The 22,359-nt window shown below is 40.5% G+C and overlaps 2 protein-coding genes across 3 annotated transcripts in view; one reads left to right on the top strand and one right to left on the bottom strand.

The window, feature by feature from the left end:
• The window catches only part of LOC139390989 (solute carrier family 7 member 2), a 47,712-nt gene extending 42,837 nt beyond the window's left edge, over window positions 1–4,875 (bottom strand). Inside the window, exon 1 of the mRNA XM_071138442.1 lies at window positions 4,825–4,875. The gene's annotated coding sequence lies outside the window, so the exon portion shown is untranslated. The remainder of the gene's footprint in view (window positions 1–4,824) is intronic.
• Window positions 4,876–5,638: 763 nt separating this feature from the next.
• The window catches only part of LOC139390996 (myotubularin related protein 7a), a 29,890-nt gene continuing 13,169 nt past the window's right edge, over window positions 5,639–22,359 (top strand). Inside the window, exons 1-5 of one of the 2 annotated variants that reach the window (XM_071138450.1) lie at window positions 5,639–5,811; window positions 6,322–6,444; window positions 12,728–12,890; window positions 13,515–13,672; window positions 14,318–14,446. In XM_071138450.1, the coding sequence (XP_070994551.1) occupies window positions 5,788–5,811; window positions 6,322–6,444; window positions 12,728–12,890; window positions 13,515–13,672; window positions 14,318–14,446 (597 nt within the window). In that variant the 5' untranslated portion in view covers window positions 5,639–5,787. The remainder of the gene's footprint in view (window positions 5,812–6,321; window positions 6,445–12,727; window positions 12,891–13,514; window positions 13,673–14,317; window positions 14,447–22,359) is intronic. The other variant, XM_071138453.1, reaches the window with a different exon arrangement.

The raw sequence follows: 22,359 nt of genomic DNA, 5'->3' as shown, positions 1-22,359 counted from the left end.
ACACGCCTTTTCAGTTCTGCCAACACATTTTCTGTAGGATTGAGGTGAGGGCTTTGTGATGGCCACTCCAAAACCTTGACTTTGTTGTCTTTAAGCCATTTTGCCACAACTTTGGAAGTATGCTTGGGGTCATTGTCCATTTGGAAGAACCATTTGCGACCAAGCTTTAACTTCCTGACTGTTGTCTGGAGATGTTGCTTCAATATATCCACATAATTTTTCCCCTCATGATGCCATCTATTTTTTGAAGTGCACCTGTTCCTTCTGCAGCAAAGCACCCCCACAACATGATGCTGCCACCCCCACAACATGATGCTGCCACCCCCATGCTTCTCGGTTGGGTTGGTGTTCTTCGGCTTGCAAGCCTCTCCCTTTTTCCTCCAAACATAACGATGGTCATTATGGCCAAACAGTTCTATTTTTGTTTAATCAGACCAGAGGACATTTCTCCAAAAAGTACGATCTTTGTCCCCATGTGCAGTTGCAAACCGTAGTCTGACTTTTTATGGATGTTTTGGAGCAGTGGCTTTTTCCTTGCTGAGCGACCTTTCAGGTTATGTCAATATAGGACTCGTTTTAATGTGGATATAGATACTTTTGTACCTGTTTCCTCCCGCATCTTCACAAGGTCCTTTGCTGTTGTTCTGGGATTGATTTGCACTTTTCGCACCAAAGCATGTTCATCTCTAGGAGACAGACCACGTCTCCTTCCTGAGTGGTGTGATGGCTGCATGGCCCCATGGTGTTTACACTTGCGTACTATTGTTTGTACAAATGAACGTGGTAACTTCAGGTGTTTGTAAATTGCTCCCAAGGATGAACCAGACTTGTGGAGGTCTACAATTGGTTTTCTGAGGTCTTGGCTGATTTATTTAGATTTTACCATGATCTCAAACAAAGAGGCACAGAGTTTGAAGGTAGGCCTTGAAAAACATCCACAGGTACACCTCCAATTAACTCAAATGGTGTCAATTCGCCTATCAGAAGCTTCTAAAGCCATGACATCATTTTCTGGAATTTTCCAAGCTGTTTAAAGGCACAGTCAATTTAGTGTATGGGTCAAGATCGTTTAGAGATGGATTGGACCAAGGTGCAGTGTGGTGGGCGTACATTTTACTTTTATTTAAATGACACCGAAAAAACAACAAAATACTTAAACGAATGTAAAGCTACATGCAGTGCAGAAAGCAACTACTCACAAACAAGATCACACAAACTAAAGGAGGAAAAAAGGCTGCCTAAGTATGATCACCAATCAGAGACAACGATAGACAGCTGCCTCTGATTGGGAACCATACTCGACCAACAAAGAAATAGAAAAACTAGATTGCCCACCCAAATCGCACCCCGACCTAACCAAATAGAGAAATAAAAAGGGCGTGACAGTATGTAAACTTCTGACGCACTGGAATTGTGATACAGTGAATTATAAGTGAAATAATATGTCTGTAAACAATAGTTGGAAAAATGACATGGGTCATGCACAAAGTAGATGTCCTAACCGACTTTCCAAAACTATAGAATGTTAACAAGAAATCTGTGGAGTGGTTGAAAAATTAGTTTTAATGACTCCAACCTAAGTGTATGTAAACTTCCGACTTCAGCTGTATCTTTAGAGCTTAATTCGGGAGAAGGTAACTCTATAAACAACTTATTCCGTGCTGCCCCAAATTCCAAATGAGTTAATTGTTAGATGATTAATTTAATTGAGTAGCAATTAAACATTGTTAGTGGATTGAATAAATAAAAGTCATCAGATTAATGAAAGTCACGTCCCAACACAATAAAATAAAGAAAATACTGCATAACTCTAATTTTTAATACCATTAGGCCTATGAAAGTGAACCAACACAAAACTCCACCATGCAAACCACACAATGGAATCTAAACGTTTGACATATCTACCACTGATTTCTGTACTCGTAAATCAAACCAAATCAAAGTTGATTTATTATTACACAGATTTGCTGATGTTACAGCAGATGCAGCAAAATTATTATGCTTCTAGCTCCAACAGTAAGTAATATCTAACAATACAATAACAATACACACAATACAAAAGTTAAAAAATACCAGTGACTAACCAGGGCCCAGATTTTTCTTATGCAAAAACTTAAGAAGCTTATGCAAAAACTTAAGACGCTTATTCTTATGCAAAAAATTAGAAGTTCGTAAGTGCAATTCCTCAACATCTTAAGATTTCATGATTTTCTTATGAACTTCTCAAATATCTTCTTGTGAATCTTATTAAGTTGTTTGTTGCTAGGCAACCCGTTTAACAAGCTATCTCGCTAGAAATGGAAATCATGTTAGCATATTTCTGACTGAGATTACTGTTCTAAAACATGTTCTGGGTTGACAATAATCAATATTGAAACTTTCAGATTAAGTTTGTGTGAATTAAACATGTTCAATTGCTTTTATGAGCTTATTCTCTCACTGCCCATAGTTTAAAACAAGGGTTTAGCTATCATGGAATTAAGAACAAATCTAATAACTTTATTTTCTAGAATCACATTTTTTCTTAACTCTATGCTTACGGAGAAAGAAATGATAAATAGCGCAAGAACATTTCCAATAACCTTTTTGAGGAATGTCAACTTTGCTTAATTTTAGTCATAAGTCGATAGTTAAGGACAAAATGGTAGTTAAGAAGAAATGTCTTAAGAATGTTTTGTGAATCTGGGCCCAGGTTTCCATCCAACTGTTTTAAGTGAGTAAAGTACATTTCGGATAAGACAGGCCTGATGGAAACAGAAAATTTGTTGGTTAACTTTCCAAATGTCGACAAAACTAATTCTGCTAGACAAGATGGGATCCTTTTGTGTCAGTAAAAGTAATTATGCGAGAAATATTGATATAATACCAATCATATCGAAGTAAGATTCACAAGATGACATGTGTGGTCCTCCCACTACGACTCTGTCGTGAAAGCGAGCAGTTTATTAGGCTACAGATGAAATCAATTATGATCTTGCACTTTTATCCAGAACAGTCTCATCATGTAGGCCATAAACGCACTGTATCTGCAAGTTGTTGGCTAGAGCGTACGTACCAATACCAGTGGGCACACTCGCTATATAACATTTAAAAAAAAATTAAAATGTGATGGAAACCCATTTGTATTTTTTATTCGGTACATGGGAATTTAATCACAAAAGGTATTGTTATGTGCACTACGTCATCATGCACACAATTTTATCAGCAACAAGTCAATTTGATGGAAACATTTCTGGTGAGAAAAGGCACATGTTTTTATGCATATTTTAAATTATTCACATGAAAATCTGTCGCCAATTGGATGGAAACCTAGCTACTGTAATGAATTCCTCTCAAATGTAGGCTATACCACAGGTATTGGAGAAAGAACAACATAGATAGTATCAAATAATAACATAGATAGTATCAAAGAATAACATAGATGAATCAAATACTCATTTCGATAGTATCAAAGAATAACATAGATAGGTACTACATACTGTATGTTGTCTGTTTTACTTCCAGTCAGTGTTAGTGGTTGAGAGGTGTTTATTTGTATGAGTATGGCCCGAGCTGTTTGATTCCTGAATGCATGACCAGATATCAGTAGGAGGGCTGCCAAGCATCAGTAAGTCAATCACTTCTGCTTAGTTTAACTGAACTGTTTTATTGATCCTCTAGCTCTTTGATGTCCTGCAACAGATGGTCTTGCATCAAGAGTAAAACAGCATAAGGATATATCCATTCATTAAATCTTGGCGAAACTTTTCAACTCTCGGGAAAAACGTTTAATGAATGGAGCTCAAAAGCGCAGGGTTGGGGTCAATTCCATTCCAATTCCAATTCTCTGCAATGCTTTTCAATTATGAAAATTTTGAATTTGAATTGGAGTTTGGTTCACTTTTTGAGTTGACTGGAATTTAAATGGAATTGACCCTAACACTGCAAAATACTTTACTCTATCCATGGTAACTAATAAATATATCCTATAACATATTATACAAAGTGTAAAATGGATGGCTACATTTCAGCTATCAGGCATCCAGGCCCATGTGATGCAGTAGCCAACTATCAGATTGACTGAATCTCATAACAAATTAATTGAACTTGGCCTGGACATTCTCATACATGAGATCCCATTGAGTACAGCTATAGGACCAGTGTTGTGGAGTAGTGAGTTACATGTGGTTCAACTAGTAATGTAATTCGATTTTTGCTGAACTTGTGCTCTTATTTAAAGTTAATGAAACATCACGTTTCTGAGTGTGTTTATTTATGCCAATGTAACTGCACAGCACACAATTGGCATAAATGCAGCAAAGCTTGAAAATAAAACTAATGTAGAAAATGTGCAATGAAGCCAGCATACTGCAAGGTACTGTATTATGTCCATACACTATCAAACAGTTCTGTAACCATAGGCTATAATGCATTGATCTTTAACATATGATGGTAAATAGGCTACACATTTTAGAATAGATAACTGTACATCACTGCCAAATTGTTTCCATACAAGCGTGCATAGAGACAGTTATAGCAGTTATTAGCCTACAACTGTGTAATGTGCATTTTTAAGAAACATTCTGAGTAATTAAATATAGCCTACTAAATTAATGTACTCTAGTTTAAATACACATGAGATGTGGAACCACATAATTCATTATTCAAGAAATTATCCAAACTATCCAAAGCTTCAAGATGCCACTCCCTGATAAAATACTCTTAAACTCTCCATATAGCTTTGAAATTACTTGCAATAGTGTACCTTCCATTTATATATTTTAGTTTTAAGTTAGATGTTAGTTTAGTTAAAAGTTAGATGTTAGTGTGCTGCCAGACACTTACTTTTAGCGATTCCAGGCTGGACAGAAATGTCCAATCGGGACAGCAGCTCTTATTGGAGAATGTAGCACACCCCCAACCACGTGCTGCTCTGACGTCCACCGAAGAAGAAAAGGTGGACTTTTAGAATACGTTTTTTTTAAAAATATTTACATATGCAGGAGCCAGGAGGGGAGGGCACAGGGCATCATGTATTGTTGTGAGAGCTCAGTTATCAGCGACATACAGGTATGTAAAAGTCAGTGAACAGTCAGGTGAACAAAAAATAGATGGGCCTTCTGGTGGAAACGTCAATTTAAAGCGGCAATCAGTAGTTGGAACAATAACAAATCACTCCTGTTGTGGTAAAAAGCTGAGGGATGGGGCTGGAGAAATGAAACCACTCTCAAATGTATAGACACCTATGGATGCAAGGACTGACCATCCATGATGGCACAATTATAGTTTTAACCATGTTTTGATGGTATATAGTGTTTGTTTACATGTACTTTGTTTACAAACATTGGAGTAGCATAAACTTTTATTGTGGGTTATGACAGTTTTAGTAAGCTCATGAGGCATTTATTTATAAGTTATATTCTTCAAGAATCAATGGGTACAAATCATTAATTTATGTCCAAAAATGAATGTAGCAATTACAGATTCACCCATTAAACCTGGGCATACCTAACAACAGGTTTACATTAACATTACAATAGCCTACAATTTATTCCAAGTCGATTGTGATTATAGCCTTATTTTTATTCGTTGAAACTTTTTTTTGCGATATATGAAATGATGGGCTTTAGGACCACGCAGAGCAATATTCATAGGCTGCACCGCTGGAGGAAGAAGACCATGGCTGAGTATCGCTGAGTATTTAATGCGTAAAATGAGACAGGAAATAATACTAATCCGCCAATTTAGTGTAGTGTAATATTGTTGCCTGTTTAGTTGCAGTCATCTTGGCTGTTATGTTCCACAGTGATGGAGCACATCCGACTGCCTAAGGTAAACCGTATTCCGCACTAATGACTAATGCAATTGTCAATTTATTACACCCGGCCTCGATGTTTCAGATTTACACTTTGTATTTGCCTCCTAGCCCATAGCAACTGTTATAAATACATATTGTTTTACATTAAATATCAGTAAGACTGGAACCACTATAAAATACATGATTTGTTATAATAAGGGAAAGGGGACTGTCAAATGTGGCCACGTATGCTGTAGTTGCCGTTCACCCCACAGTGTTACTTACCTATGCTGCTGACTGGCCAACATTTTATCAGTGTGTAATAACAATTTAATATTGCATGTAATCTGATATTTTATTGATCATGAGAAACTCAAATGTCGTCGCCTATGTCGGCAAACCACATATACTTTATTTCTTTACAGTGTTCAAAACAATAATTATTGTAGTCCTATTATATATTACATATTAAAGAGATAGGCCTATGTTATGCATGTTCCATTTCTCCATAGTGTGTTTATTTTACTCCATCTGTCCTGTCCCAGGTTGAGAAAGTCAGACTGATTGACAAAATCTCCTCCAGAAGAGCCTCGGTGGGCACTTTGTACCTGACAGCCACTCACACCATCTTTGTGGAGAATGAGACTGAGATCCGTACAGAAACATGGGTAGGCAGCTCCAGTCTGATACGATATTTGATATAACCTTCTGCAACAATACGTAATGAAATGTGGAAGTCCCGGTCCTGCATCATTTTGGTTTGTGCAATACAATAGTATCACATAGGCAGCACTAATGTTCCTATCTCCACTCATAGAAGCTAACTACCTTTAGCGGCTATTGAGCATAGTAGCTTCTTACCGGGGGAGTTTTGATAAGCGCCTGCGGGGGGATGAATGGAGGGGTAGCTGGTCAAACTCAAGGTGTCATTAAACCAAAATGCAACCCACTCCCCAACATAAAAAATATTTTCACATAACCCTCCCCTTGTACTGTAAAATAAATTGAACACCCTCCCCCCTCATATAATTAACTCCAAATAATGTTTTACGACCACAAATAACAATAAGTGTAGCAACCCTGTATTTATAAACATGGATATCTACTTTGATTTTGTGGCACAGTCAATGCCACGCAGGGATATGTACGGGCCAGAAGGTTAAGGGTTCGCCGAAAACCTGTTTCATTACTTCACTATCAGAGCTGGTTGTGGACAATGATCAGCTAGGAAGAAATTTGATTTTCAACAATTTGATGCCATATTTATAATTTATAATAAATATATGCAACACATTTTCCACCAACAGATTTCTGTGCCAATGCACCACACAACCAATAAACTAAACGTATTGACATGTTTTGCGTTTTCAACACCACAATAAATAGGTTGTTAATCTAGACAAACAAAAAACACATCCCTTCCTACCCTGTAGGGAGGCTTGGTTTGACAATCTCTGACTGTCATTCAACTTTTTGGTGTTTTATAACAGATGTCTCTTTCCATTCACCAAATTGCCTCTGCACAGTTTGGATTGATTTATTTTATTTAATTTGTCAGTTTAAAAAATACATACAGAACCAGTCAGACGTTTGGACACACCCACTCATTCCAGGGTTTCTCTTTATTGTTACTATTTACTACAATGTAGAATAATAGTGAAGACATCAAAACTATCAAATAACACATGTGGAATCATGTAATAACCAAAAAAGTGTTAAACAAATGAAAATATATTTTATATTTGAGATTCTTCAAAGTAGCCACCCTTTGCCTTGATGACAGCTTTGCACACTCTTGGCATTCTCTCAACCAGCTTCATGAGTTAGTCACCTGGAATGCATTTCGATTAACAGGTGTGCCTTGTTAAACGTTAATCTGTGGAATTTCTTTCCTTATTAATGCATTTGAGCCAATCAGTTGTGTTGTGACAAGGTAGGGGTGGTATACAGAATATAGCTCTATTTGGTTAGAGACCAAGTCCATATTATGGCAAGAACAGCTCAAATAAGCAAAGAGAAACGACAGTCCATCATTACATTAAGTCATGAAGGTCAGTCAATTCGGAAAATATCAAGAACTTCAAGAAGTTTCTTCAAGTGCAGTTGCAAAAACCATCAAGCGCTATGATGAAACTGGCTCTCATTAGAACTGCCACAGGAATGAAAGACCCAGAATTACCTCTGCTGCAGAGGAAAAGTTCATTAGAGTTCACTGCACCTCAGATTGCAACCCAAATAAATGCTTCACAGAGTTCAAGTAACAGGCACATCTCAACATCAACTATTCAGAGGAGACTGCGTAAATAAGGCTTTATGGTCAAATTGCTGCAAAGATACCACTACACAAGGACACCAATAATAATAAGAGACTTGCTTGTGCCAAGAAACATAGCAATTGACATTAGATCCGCGGAAATCTCTCCTTTGGTCTGATGAGTCCAAATTTGAGATTTTTGGTTCCAACCACCGTGTCTTTGTGAGACGCAGAGTAGGTGAACAGACAATCTCGGCATCTGTGGTTCCCACCGTGAAGCATGGAGGAAGAGGTGTGATGGTGTGGGGGTGCTTTGCTGATGACACTGTCAGTGATTTATTTAGAATTTAAAGCACACTCAGCCAGCATGGCTACCACAGCATACGCCATCCCATTTGGTTTGCGCTTAGTGGGACTATCATTTATTTTTCAACAGGACAATGACTCGAAACACCCCTCCAGGCTGTGTAAGGACTATTTGAACAGGAAGGAGAGTGATAGAGTGCTGCATCAGATGACCTGGCCTCCACTATCACCCGACCTCAACCCAATTGAGAGGGTTTGGGATCAGTTGGACCGCAGAGTGAAGGAAAAGCAGCCAACAAGTGGTCAGCATATGTGGGAACTCCTTCAAAACTGTTGGAAAAGCATTCCTCGTGAAGCTGGTTGAGAGAATACTAAGAGTGTGCAAAGCTGTCATCAAGGCAAAGGGTGGCTACTTTGAAGAATCTCAAATAAAAAATATAACACTTGACACTATTTTGGGTACTACATGATTCCATATGCGGCCTCACAACCGCAGACCCAGGACCTCCACATCCAGCTTCTTCACCTGCGGGATCGTCTGAGACCAGCTACCCGGACAGCTGATGAAACTGATGAGTATTTATGTCTGTAATATCTGTAAGATCACCTTTTTGGGGAAAAACTAATTCTGACTAGCTGGGCCTGACTCCCCAATGTTCTTACTGAAGAGCTCAGTGACTTTTTTGTCTTGTCTCATAGCTACAACTCCCGTACGTGCTCGGGAGAGACGAAGGTTGAAAGTCATGCGTCCTCCGATACACAACCCAACCAGCCGCACTGCTTCTTAACACAGCGCGCATCCAACCCGGAAGCCAGCCGCACCAATGTGTCGGAGGCTACACTGTGCACCTGGCAACCTTGGTTAGTGCGCACTGCGCCCGGCCCGCCACAGGAGTCGCTGGTGCGCGATGAGACAAGGACATCCCTACCGACCAAGCCCTCCCTAACCCGGACGACGCTAGGCCAATTGTGCGTCGCCCCACGGACCTCCCGGTCGCGGCCGGTTACGACAGAGCCTGGGCGCGAACCCAGGGACTCTGATGGCACAGTACAGCGCTGCAGTATAGCGCCCTTAACCACTGCGCCACCCGGGAGGCCTCGCTCAGTGACTTTCAACGTGGCACCGCCACCTTTCCAACAAGTCAGTTCATTCAATTTCTGCCTGCTAGAGCTGCCTCGATCAACTGCAAGTGCTGTTATTGTGAAGTGGAAATGTCTAGCAGCAACAATGGCTCAGCTGCAAAGTGGTAGGGGACCGCCGAGTGCTGAAGCACGTAGCGTGTAAAAATTGTCTGTCCTCAGTTGTAATACTCACTACCGAGTTCCAAACTGCCTCTGGAAGCAATGTCAGCACAATAACTGTACGTCGGTAGCTTCATGAAAAGGGTTTTCATGGCCGAGCAGCCGCACACAAGCCTAAGATCACCATTTGTAATGCCAAGCTTCGGCTGGAATGGTCTAAAGCTCTCCGCCATTGGACTCTGGAACAGTGGAAACATATTCTCTAGATTGATTAATCACGCTTCACCATCTGGCAGCCCAACGGACAAATCTTTGTTTGGCGGATGCCAGGAGAATGCTACAATAGTGCCCACTGTAAAGTCTGGTGGAGGAGGAATAATGGTCTGGGGCTGTTTTTCATGGTTCGGGCTAGGCTCCTTAGTTCCAGTGAAGGTACATTTTAAAGCTACAGCATACAATGACATTCTATACGATCCTGTGCTTCCAACTTTGTGGCAACATTTTGGGGAAGGCCCTTTGCTGTTTCAACATGACAATGCCCCTGTGCACAAAGTGAGGTCCGTACAGAAATGGTTTGTCAAGATCGGTGTGGAAGAGAAGGCCTAGCTCCAGAGAGATAGAGAGAGCAATAAGATATGCCAGTGGCATGCTACGAAACCGACATGCATTTCTTTATGTCAGATGGCTACTGCGTCTGCTACACAGATATAGATGTACAGAAGGAGGCTAATTCGTATCCAAATATTTTCTATAAAAATAAGCATATTGTTAGATTATAGGAGTAACTCTGGTATGCCTGAAACATTCTTCCTCACCTCAAGTTTAACTGTCGGAATTAGTTGACGCGCTGTTGCACACCGCCTTCATATCATATGCTTGCTGTAGCTAAATCTTAATAATATCCACACCACATCAAACCTTCACAAAAGTTTCTAAACTTTATCAGGGTAATATCAAAAGTAAATTAAAGGAAAAATATGAGCAGGCAGCAAACACAGCATTACAGCATTACAGTTGGAATTTAATTTAGCCTACGAAAATGGCTCAACAGAATGAAACAAAACAAGTGCCTACCATATGCAACAAATGAAAGAACTAGGCTAATGTTATTTATTTGACATCAGAGCTACTTATTATCTATCTTAAACTAAGTACGGAGCACACAATTTAGAAGACCGATCAAATTTAATTTAGCCAATGAAAATGTCTCAGCAGAATTAAACAAAACTGGTTTTGCCTATTTAAAGAACTGGTTTTGATTAATAAATAGGCTTACAATAATAACAATGATATATAATAATAATGTTGAAAATAAATTATTATAAATACATGTACGTTTCAAAATTGCATCCTACCTGAATAGGGAATTGCACAGAAGCCTGCATTACATTCCCATGTGGAGAATAAAAAATACAGTACAATGGGTTACCATCACATTTTCAACTCTAGGTGTACTGATGGTTTTGTCACAAAAAAATTTGTGTATGTATAGCGAATGTTCCCACTCTGGTATTGGCACGTGCAGTCTAGCCAACAGGTTGCGGATACAGTGCAGGTATAGCCTACTACATGATGAGGTTATTATGGACTCAAGTGTGATATTATATTAAATGGCAGCCAAGCATCAATCATCATGTCACCAGAATAAGAACATCAATATTTATTGAAAGGAGCATCAACCGCATGACTGTGCACTTTCACCACCCTGTGAAGTTCATCATAACTTGTTGCTTCTGTAGCCTTATAAACTGCATGCTTTCCCATGATGTAGTGACATTTTTTATCAGACATGTAGGCTACTTTACTCACATAAAAAGGCTGGATGGAAAGTTTTGTGCATAAGGGAAGTACCAAAACACCTTGATATATGGGAGGAGCATGTAGGCAGATGAGGAAATGTGTCTAGGATGGAAGAAATTATATTGTAAAAGCTCTAAAAGAGTGAATGAAAATCTGAAAAAAACACACAACCCTCCCCTGTGACCAATAAAAACCATACTACCCTCCCCTGTGACCAATAAAAACCATACTACCCTCCCCTGTGACCAATAAAAACCACACTACCCTCCCCTGTGACGATAAAAACCATACTACCCTCCCGTGACCAATAAAAACCATACTACCCTCCCCTGTGACCAATAAAAACCATACTACCCTCCCCTGTGACCAATAAAAAACACACTACCCTCACCTTTGCCCAATAAAAACACACTACCCTCCCCTGTGCCCAATAAAAAAACAACTACCCTCCCCTGTGACCAATAAAAACCACACTACCCTCCCCTGTGCCCAATAAAAAAACACAAAACCCTCCCCTGTGACCAATAAAAACCACACTACCCTCCCCTGTGCCCAATAAAAAAACACACTACCCTCCCCTGTGACCAATAAAAAAAATACTACCCTCCCATGTGACCAATAAAAAAACACGCTACCCTCCCATGTGACCAATAAAAAAACACACAACCCTCCCCTGAGCCCAATAAAAAAACACACAACCCTCCCTTGAGCCCAATAAAAAAACACGCTACCCTCCCATGTGACCAATAAAAAACACACAACCCTCCCCTGAGCCCAATAAAAAAACACACAACCCTCCCCTGAGACCAATAAAAAAAACACACAACCCTCCCCAAAGCAAAAAAAAGAAGATTGACAACCCTTCCCTATTTTGGACCACCCCTCCCCTCCAGTAAATTGTGATCTGTCCCTTACAGAGCTTGTTTACAGAAAACAGACAGAAGACAGAGTGGACTATCTGTGCTAAGTAGCTATCTGTGTCTTCGAACACCTGTGTGTAAACGGAAGACGTACACCATAAATATGTTGTCACTGAAAAATACTGTTGGCTGTAACTGAGTTAAAATCGGTTCAAACAGTGTACGGTGAGTGTATATTTTGCATTTGTGCAATTATCTTGATGTGATATGAAAGTAGAGGGCTTTATGTTTCTAGAACCATACCACAATTGAGAATCGATTCACGATTAGAAGGAGTATTTGGCTGTTTTGGCTTCCAGAGCCACTTTGCCCTTTAAACAGAACATCTAAGGTCCTTGGACTATAAGTCCAGTATTGGGCAATATTGTGCCTTAAAAATATGAAAGGGGTTACTGAGCCTTGTGTTCTCTGCTGTCTTCACCCCTCTAGGTTCTGCACAGTTTAGTGTGCAGTGTGGAGAAACAAGCTACAACCACCACAGGAAGTCCTCTGCTCGTCCACTGTAAGAACTACCAGGCCCTCCGGTTTATCATCCCCCAGGAAAGGGACTGCCATGATGTGCACGTCTCCCTGCTGCGCCTCTCCCGACCAGGTGCACGCTGACATGGACATTACCATAACGCTATCTTGTTTTGTTCCATAACGATATCTTGTTTTGTTCAATAGCGATATCTTGTTTTGTTCAATAACAATAACTTGTTTTGTTCCTTAATGATATCTTGTTTTGTTCAATAATGATATCTTGTTGTGTTCCATAACGATATCTTGTTTTGTTCAATAACAATAACTTGTTTTGTTCCTTAATGATATCTTGTTTTGTTCAATAATGATATCTTGTTGTGTTCCATAACGATATCTTGTTTTATTCCATAACCACATATTGTTTTGTTCCATAAATAAATCTTGTTTTGTTCCATAATGATATCTTATTTTGTTCCATAATGATATCTTATTTTGTTCCATAACGATATCTTGTTTTGTTCCATAACGATATCTTGTTTTGTTCCATAACGATATCTTGTTTTGTTCCATAACGATATCTTGTTTTATTCCATAACCACATATTGTTTTGTTCCATAAATAAATCTTGTGGTATTGTATTACATGACGTTATGTAAACGTCAGTGCTACATCAACTGCTGATCATACCCCCCTCTCTACCTGAAAGAACCTCGCTATGTCAGTGTTGTTATTACTGTTGTGTTTTGTCTTGCAGAGCGATATGAGGAGCTGTACTGCTTTTCCTTTCATGCTAACAGTGACAAGGAGGTGAGAGGACAGGCCTGGGACTTTCTCAGCCTCAAGGCTGAGTACAGTAGAATGGGCGTTCCCAACCACCTCTGGATTCTATCCCCAGTTAACCGCGACTACAAGGTCTGTACGCAAGATGCACATATTACCCTACAAGGAGACCAATTGGCCATTTGTTTTAGGAACTCGTTGGTGTCTCAACTTACTGTTGAGAGTTAGAATAGTAGAATACACAAGGTACATTTTCAAAATTTGGTTGTGCATCAACAATTTTTGTCTTCTTATGTCAGTCACTGACAGTCACTCAATTAGCTCAGGTCAGTTAGCATTTGTTAGATTGATAAGTTAGTTTAGCCAGCTATCGAAACTTGTAGTAATCATGGTAGAATTACGGACCGGGTAGTCCACATTGATTTTGTAAGTCACTCTCACTCAGATATCATATTAAAGATGCACTCTCAAACTTTTGTATAATTTCAGCCAGTAGTTTTCAAAGTGGTGCTCACGAGCCAAAACTGGTCCCTGTTTTTTGTGTGCTATGTCATCCAATTGCTGTCCAACAAAATTTTGCTTAGGGCATCCAAAAGGTTAGGGACGGCTCTATTTGCACCCACGAGCCACTGCGGCCCCTCGTGATGAGTTCAGATGTTTTGTGGCCCCCATCCCCATCAAAGTTGCCCATCTCTTACCTAGATAGTATTTTGACTATGTACAAACCGTATCACTGCATGAATGGTGATTTTTTTGTTTGTTGTCATTTTCCAACAGGTGAGTGACACTTATCCTGCTGAGCTGTATGTGCCAAAATCAGCCACCCACCCAGTCATTGTTGGGAGTTCCAAATTCCGAAGCCGAGGTCGATTTCCCACGTTGTCATACTACTGCAAAGAAAACCATGTGAGTCTTGACAGATCTCTCAAAACAACAGGCCACGCATATTTTTATATTCTCTCTCTCATATATATATATATATATATATATATATATATATATATATATACTGTATATAAATACATAGTCTCAACGTCAACAGTGAAGAGGCGACTCCAGGATGCTGGCCTTCTAGGCAGAGTTCCTCTGGCCATTGCCTGTGTTCTTTTGCCCATCTTAATCTTTTCTTCTTATTGGCCAGTCTGAGATATGGCTTTTTCTTTGCAACTCTGCCTAGAAGGCCATCTTCCCAGAGTCGCCTCTTCGCTGTTGACATTGAGACTGGTACTATTTAATGAAGCTGTCAGTTGAGGACTTGTGAGGCGTCTGTTTGTCAAACTAGACACTCTAATGTACTTGTCCTCTTGCTTAGTTGTGCCTCCCACTCCTCTTTCTATTCTGGTTAGGGACAGTTTGCGCTGTTCTGTGAAGGGAGTACTACACAGCGTTGTACGAGATCTTCAGTTTCTTGGCAATGTCTCGCATGGAATAGCCTTCATTTCCCAGAACAAGAATAGACTGACGAGTTTCAGAAGAAAGTGCTTTATTTCTGGCCCTTTTGAGCCTGTAATCGAACACACAAATGCTGATGCTCCAGATACTTAGCTAGTCTAAAGAAGGCCAGTTTTATTGCTTCTTTATTCAGAACAACAGTTTTCAGCTGTGCTAATATCATTGCAAAAGGGTTTTCTAATGATCAATTAGCCTTCTAAAATTATAAACTTGGATTAGCTAAAACAACGTGCCATTGGAACACAGGAGTGATGGTTGCTGATAATTGGCCTCTGTACGCCTATGTAGATATTTCATTAAAAATCAGCCGCTTCCAGCTTCAATAGCCATTTACAACATCTACACTGTATTTCTGATCAATTTGATGTTATTTTAATGGACAAAAAATGGGCTTTTCTTTCAAAAACAAGGATATTTCTAAGTGACCCCAAACTTTTGAACGGTAGTGTATATTTATACAAAATTCTGTGATGTGCTGCTGGAATATTCCTATTTTATTTTTGTTGAACTCTATTTAACCAGGAAATGTCAGGTGTGGCTCAGTTGGTAGTGCATGGTGCTTGCAACACCTGGGTTGTGTGTTCGATTCCCAAGGGGGACCATGACAGAAAAGTATGAAAATATATGCACTCACTACTGTAAGTCGCCCTTGATAACAGTGTCTGCTAAAATGGCTAAATTGTTAATTTGACCCTTGAGGTTACAATCTCCATGCTGTTGATAACTCTTGTACATCAGAAGTACTTAGTAATTCCAAGTCATGTTATTTCATTGGAGACCTTGTGCTGCTGGTCAGTGGCCTTTGCTAATCCCGGTGTGTGAGTGAGTCTGGGATGACCAAGCATATCCTCTGGCCATACTGAGCAGGAGCCCAGCTCTGCTTTTGGAACTATTATAATACATTCTTAGCCAGGCCCATTGCTCCCCAGGGAGGCCATCGACCACTCCTTAACCAGGCCCATTGCTTGTGATAAGCTTCAGGTCATGCTTTTAGTAGTATGCAGTGGAGGCTGCTCAGGCTAATAATAATAGCTGGAACGGAGCAAATGGAATGGCATCAAATACATGGAAACCATATGTTTGATATATTCTAATCTATTCCGCTCCAGCCATTACACCATCCTTCCAGATTAAGGTGCCACCAACCTCCTAGCAGTGTATATGGCTGTGATAAGGTTCAGGCCAGGTTCCTAGCAGTATCTATGAATATGATTTGATAAGGTTCAGGTCAGGCTCGTAGCAGTATATATGGCTGTGATAAGGTTCAGGCCAGGCTCCTAGCAGTACAGTTGAAGTCGGAAGTTTACATACACTTAGGTTGGAGTCATTAAAACTAGTTTTTCAACCACTCCACACATTTCTTGATAAGAAACTATAGTTTTGGCATGTCGTTTAGGACTTCTACTTTGTGCATGACCCAAGTAATTTTTCCAACAATTGTTTACAGGCAGATTATTTCACTTGTAATTCACTGTATCACAATTCCAGTGGGTCAGAAGTTTACATACACTAAGTTGACTGTGCCTTTAACTTCTCATGGCTGCAGGGGCAGTATTGAGTAGCTTGGATGAAAGGTGCCCAGAGGTGCCCAGAGTAAACGGCCTGCTCCTCAGTCCCAGTTACTAATATATGCATAGTATTATTAGTATTGGATAGACAACACTCTGAAGTTTCTAAAACTGTTTGAATGATGTCTGTGAGTATAACGGAACTCATATGGCAGGCAAAAACCTGAGTAGAAATCCAAACAGGAAGTGGGAAATCTGAGGTTGGTAGATTTTCAACCCAGCCCCTATTGAATACACAGTTATGTTATGTTGCACTTCCCAAGGCTTCCACTAGATGTCAACCGTCTTTAGAAACTTGTTTGATGATTCTACTGTGAAGTGGGACCGAATGAGAAGGGAATGAGTAAGGTCTGCCATAAGCTGACCATGCTCTGACCATGCACGTTCACATGAGAGGGAGCTCTGTTCCATCGCACTTCTGAAGACAATGGAATTCTCCGGTTGGAACATTATTGACGTTTTATGTTAAAAACATCCTAAAGATTGATTCCATACATCGTTTGACATGTTTCTACGGACAGGAACGGAACTTTTTGACATTTCGTATGCAACTAGGGAACGCGCTTCATGACTTTGGATTTGTTTACCAAACGTGCTAACAAAAGTAGCTCTTTGGACATAAATGATGGACATTATCGAACTAAATCAAACATTTAATGTGGAACTGGGATTCCTGGGAGTGCATTCTGATGAAGATAATCACAGGTAAGTGAATATTTATAATGCTATTTCTGACTTCTGTTGACTACCCAATATGGCGGATATATTTTTGGCTGCTTTGTTGTTTGAAAGCTGTACTCAGATTATTAACTGGTTTGCTTTTTCCGTTAAGTTGAAAAAAAAATCTGACACCGCGGTTGCATTAAGGAGAAATGTATCTATATTTCCATGTCTAACAATTGTATTTTCATCGACATTTATAATGAGTATTTCTGTAAATAGATGTGGCTCTCTGCACAATCACCGCATGTTTTAGAACTACTGAACGTAACACGCCAATGTAAAATGAGATTTTTTTTATATAAATATGCACTTTATCAAACAAAACATGAAGTCCTATGATTGTCATCTGATGAAGATCATCAAAGGTTAGTGATTAATTTTATCTCTATTTGTGCTTTTTGTGACTCCTCTCTTTGGCTGGAAAAATGGCTGAATTTTTCTGTGACTAGGTGGTGACCTAACATAATCGTTTGTGGTGCTTTCGCTGTAAATAATATTTGAAATCGGACACGTTGGTGGGATTAACAACAAGATGACCTTTAAAATGGTATAAAATACCTGTATGTTTGAGGCATTTTAATTATGAGATTTCTGTTGTTTGAATTTGGCGCTCTGCACTTTCACTGGCTGTTGTCATGTCAATCCCGTTAACTGGATTGCAGCCCTAAGAAGTTTTAAACAGCTTGGAAAATTCCAGAAAATTATGTCATGGCTTTAGAAGCTTCTGGTAGGATAATTGACATCATTTGAGTCAATTGGAGGTGTACCTGTGGATGCATTTCAAGGCCTACCTTCAAACTCAGTGCCTCTTTGCTTGACATCATGGAAAAATCTAAAGAAATCAGCCAAGACCTCAGAAAACAAATTGTAGACCTCCACAAGTCTGGTTCATCCTTGGGAGCAATTTCCACACACCTGAAGGTACCACGTTCATCTATGGTCTACGGTTTGCAACTGCACATGGGGACAAATATTGTGCTTTTTGGAGAAATGTCCTCTGGTCTGATGAAACAAAAATAAAACTGTTTGGCCATAATGACCATCGTTATGTTTGGAGGAAAAAGGGAGAGGTTTGCAAGCCGAAGAAAACCTTCCCAACCGTGAAGCACTGGGGTGGCAGCATCATGTTGTGGGGGTGCTTCGCTGCAGAAGGAACAGGTGCACTTAAAAAAAAATATGTCGTCATGAGGCTGGAAAATTATGTGGATATATTGAAACAACAGTCTCTATAAGACATCAGTTAAAGCTTGGTCGCAAATGGGTCTTCCAAATGTACAATGACCCCAAGCATACTTCCAAAGTTGTAGAAAAATGGTTTAAGGACAACAAAGTCAAGGTATTGGAGTGGCCATCACAAAGCCCTCACCTCAATCCTATAGAAAATTTGTGGGCAGAACTGAAAAAGCGTGTGCGAGCAAGGAGGCCTACAAACCTGACTCAGTTACACCAGCTCTGTCAGGAGGAATGGGGCAAAATTCACCCAACTTATTGTGGGAAGCTTGTGGAAGACTACCTGAAACGTTTGACCCAAGTTAAACAATTTAAAGGCAATGCTACCAAATACTAATTGAGTGTATGTAAACTTCTGACCCACTGGGAATGTGATGAAAGAAATAAAAGCTGAAATAAATAATTCTCTCTACTATTATTCTGACATTTCACATTCTTAAAATAAAGTGGTGATCCTAACTGACCTAAGACAGGGAATTTTTCCTAGGATTCCATGTCAGGAATTGTGAAAAACTGAGTTTAAATGTAGTTGGCTAAGGTGTATGTAAACTTCTGACTTCAACTTTATACAGAAATTTCACACAGGTGGGCTTTATTTAACTAATTATATGACTTCGGAAGGTAATTAGTTGCACCAGATCTTATTTAGGGGCTTCATAGCAAAGGGGGTGAATACATATGCACGCACCACTTTTCCATTTTTTTGAATTTTATGAAACAAGTTATTTTTTTATTTCACTTCACCAATTTGGACTATTTTGTGTATGTCCATTACATGATCTCCAAATAAAAATCTATTTAAATTACAGGTTGTAATGCATCAAAATAGTAAAAAAGCCAAGGGGGGTGAATACTTTTGCAAGGCACTGTATGGCTGTGATAAGGTTCAGGTCAGGTCAGGTCAGGTCAGGCTGTGATTTGTATTTGTTATGGATCCCCATTAGCTGCTGCCAAAGCAGCAGCTACTCTTCCTGGGGTCCAGCAAAATTAAGGCAGTTTAAACAATTTTAAAATGTGTCACGAATCCCGCCGAAGATGGTGCCTCTTCCTGTTCGGGCGGCGCTCGGCGGTCGTCGTCACCGGCCTACTAGCTGCCACCGATTCCCTTTTCTGTTTCATTTAGTTTTGTCTGATTAGTTGCACCTGTTTCGTGTTTAGGTTTTGGTTGTGGGCTATTTAAACCCAGTAGGCCCGTCGGCTTTTGTGTGGGCTTGTTTTTCTGTTTATGGTGTGTGAATATTTTGTGGATTCCATTTTTCCGAACAGTTTCGTCCTGTTTGTTGGACTGGGTCTTTATGCGCCCTTGTGTGTGTGGCGTGACCGTCTCTCTGTTTTTTGGAAAGAAAAGATCCACATCTTTGAACTACCCTGCTCTCTGCACCTGACTCCTCCACCCACTACCTCTAGAAGCCGTTACAAAATGTTACAATACATTCACAGATTTCACAACACACTGTGTGCCCTCTGGCCCCTACTCCACCCCTACTCCACCACTACCACATATTTACAGTACTAAATCCATGTGTATGTATAGTGCGTATGTTATCGTGTGTGTGTGTGTGTATGCATGTGTCTGTGCCAATGTGTGTGTTGCTTCACAGTCCCCGCTGTTCCATAAGGTGTTTTTTTAAATCTGTTTTTTTAAATCCAATTTTACTGCTTTCGTCAGTTACTTGATGTGGAATAGAGTTCCATGTAGTCATGGCTCTATGTAGTACTGTGTGCCTCCCATAGTCTGTTCTGGGCTTGGGGACTGTGAAGAGACCTCTTGTGGCATGTCTTGTGGGGTATGCATGGGTGTCCAAGCTGTGTGCCAGTAGTTTAGACAGACAGCTCGGTGCATTCAACATGTCAATACCTCTCATAAATAAAAGTAGTGATGAAGTTAATCTCTCCTCCACTTTCAACCAGGAGAGATTGACATGCGTATTATTAATATTAGCTCTCTGTACATCCAAGGGCCAGCCGTGCTGCCCTGTTCTGAGCCCATTGCAATTTTCCTAAGTCCTTTTTTGTGGCACTTGACCACACAACTGAACAGTAGTCAAGGTGCGACAATACTAAGGCCTGTAGGACCTGCCTTGTTGATAGTGTTGTTAAGAAGGCAGAGCATCTCTTTATTATAGACAGACTTCTCCCCATTTTAGATACTACTGCATCAATATGTTTTGACCATGACAGTTTACAATCTAGTGTTACTCCAAGTAGTTTAGTCATCTCAACTTGCTCAATTTCCACATTTTTTATTACAAGATTTAGTTGAGGTTTAGGTTGTAGTGAGTGTTTTGTTCCAAATACAATGCTTTCAGTTTTAGAAATATTTAGGGCTAACTTATTCCTTGCCACCCACTCTTAAACCAACTGCAGCTCTTTGTTGAGTGTTGCAGTCATTTCAGTCGCTGTAGCAGCTGATGTGTATAGTGTTGAGTCATCCGCATACATATAAACTCTGGCTTTACTCAGTCAGTGGCATGTCGTTAGTAAAAATTGAAAAAAAGCAAGGTGCCTAAACAGCTACCCTGGGGAATTCTTGATTCTAACTGGATTGTATTTGATAGGCTTCCATTAAAGAACACCCTCTGTGTTCTGTTAGACAAGTAACTCTTTAAGATTCAGGTCAGGCTCCTAGCAGTGTATATGGCTATGATAAGCTTCAGGCAAGGCTCCTAGCAGTATATATGGCTGTGATAAGTTTCAGGTCAGGCTTCTAGCAGTATACATTGCTGTGATAAGGTTCAGGCCAGGCTCCTAGCAGTATATATGGCTGTGATACGGTTCAGGTCAGGCTCCTAGCAGTATATATGGCTGTGATAAGGTTCAGGTCAGGCTCCTAGCAGTTTACATGGCAATGATAAGCTTCAGGCCAGGCTCCTAGCAGTATACATGGCTGTGATAAGGTTCAGGCCAGGCTCCTTGCAGCTCCTTGCAGTATCTAGTTCAGACAGGGCTGGGCTTTTCTGGCACAGGCTTCACTTCCCAAGGAAACCCAGGGCTCCCCTCTGATGAACAAATCTTTTCTTTTCAATGCACTTCTATGAAGTACGATATGAGTGCATGTGTGTCGCAAATAGCACCCTATTCCCTATATAGCACACTACCTTTGACCAGGGCCCAATATGGTGCTATTTGGAATGCAGCCCATGTGTGACCCACCCTAGAGACCAGAGTCAGAGGAGAGTGAATTAGACATACAACCGGCTTCAATCTCTGCACAGGACTGATGACTACTACATCTGTGTGCCTGTGTATGTACTGTAGAACAGTGAGGACCTGTCACGATCGTTGTACGAAGCGGACAAAAATGCAGCGTGGAATGTGTTCATGATGATATTTGAATTAAAGAAAGCGCTGAACACTGAATACAAAACAATAAATGAAAAACGACCGCGAAGCTAAAGCTATATACCAAATTGTGCTGACACAAGCAACTAACATAGACACATACAAAGCAAACTATGGTCAGGGCGTGACAGTACCCCCCCCCCCCCCCCCAAGGTGCGGACTCCGGCCGCAAAACCTGAACCTATAGGGGAGGGTCTGGGTGGGCATCTGTCCGCGGTGGCGGCTCTGGCGCTGGACGTGGCCCCCTTAGTAGCATCCTTTGAGCGGCGACCTTCACCGCCGACCTAGGACTGGCAACTCTACTAAAGGGCCCCACTGGACTGAGGGTCAGCTCCGGACTGAGGGGCAGCTCCGGACTGAGGGGCAGCTCCGGACTGAGGGGCAGCTCCGGACTGAGGGGCAGCTCGGGACTGAGGGGCAGCTCGGGACTGAGGGGCAGCTCCAGACTGAGGGGTAGCTCAGGACTGAAGGGTAGCTCAGGACTGAAGGGTAGCTCAGGACTGG

The sequence above is a fragment of the Oncorhynchus clarkii genome, chromosome 31 (assembly GCF_045791955.1).
Source record: "Oncorhynchus clarkii lewisi isolate Uvic-CL-2024 chromosome 31, UVic_Ocla_1.0, whole genome shotgun sequence".
NCBI classification, from domain to species: domain Eukaryota; kingdom Metazoa; phylum Chordata; class Actinopteri; order Salmoniformes; family Salmonidae; genus Oncorhynchus; species Oncorhynchus clarkii.
The sequence above is the reverse complement of the archived record's forward strand: the minus strand, read 5'-3'. Positions and strand labels throughout refer to the sequence as shown.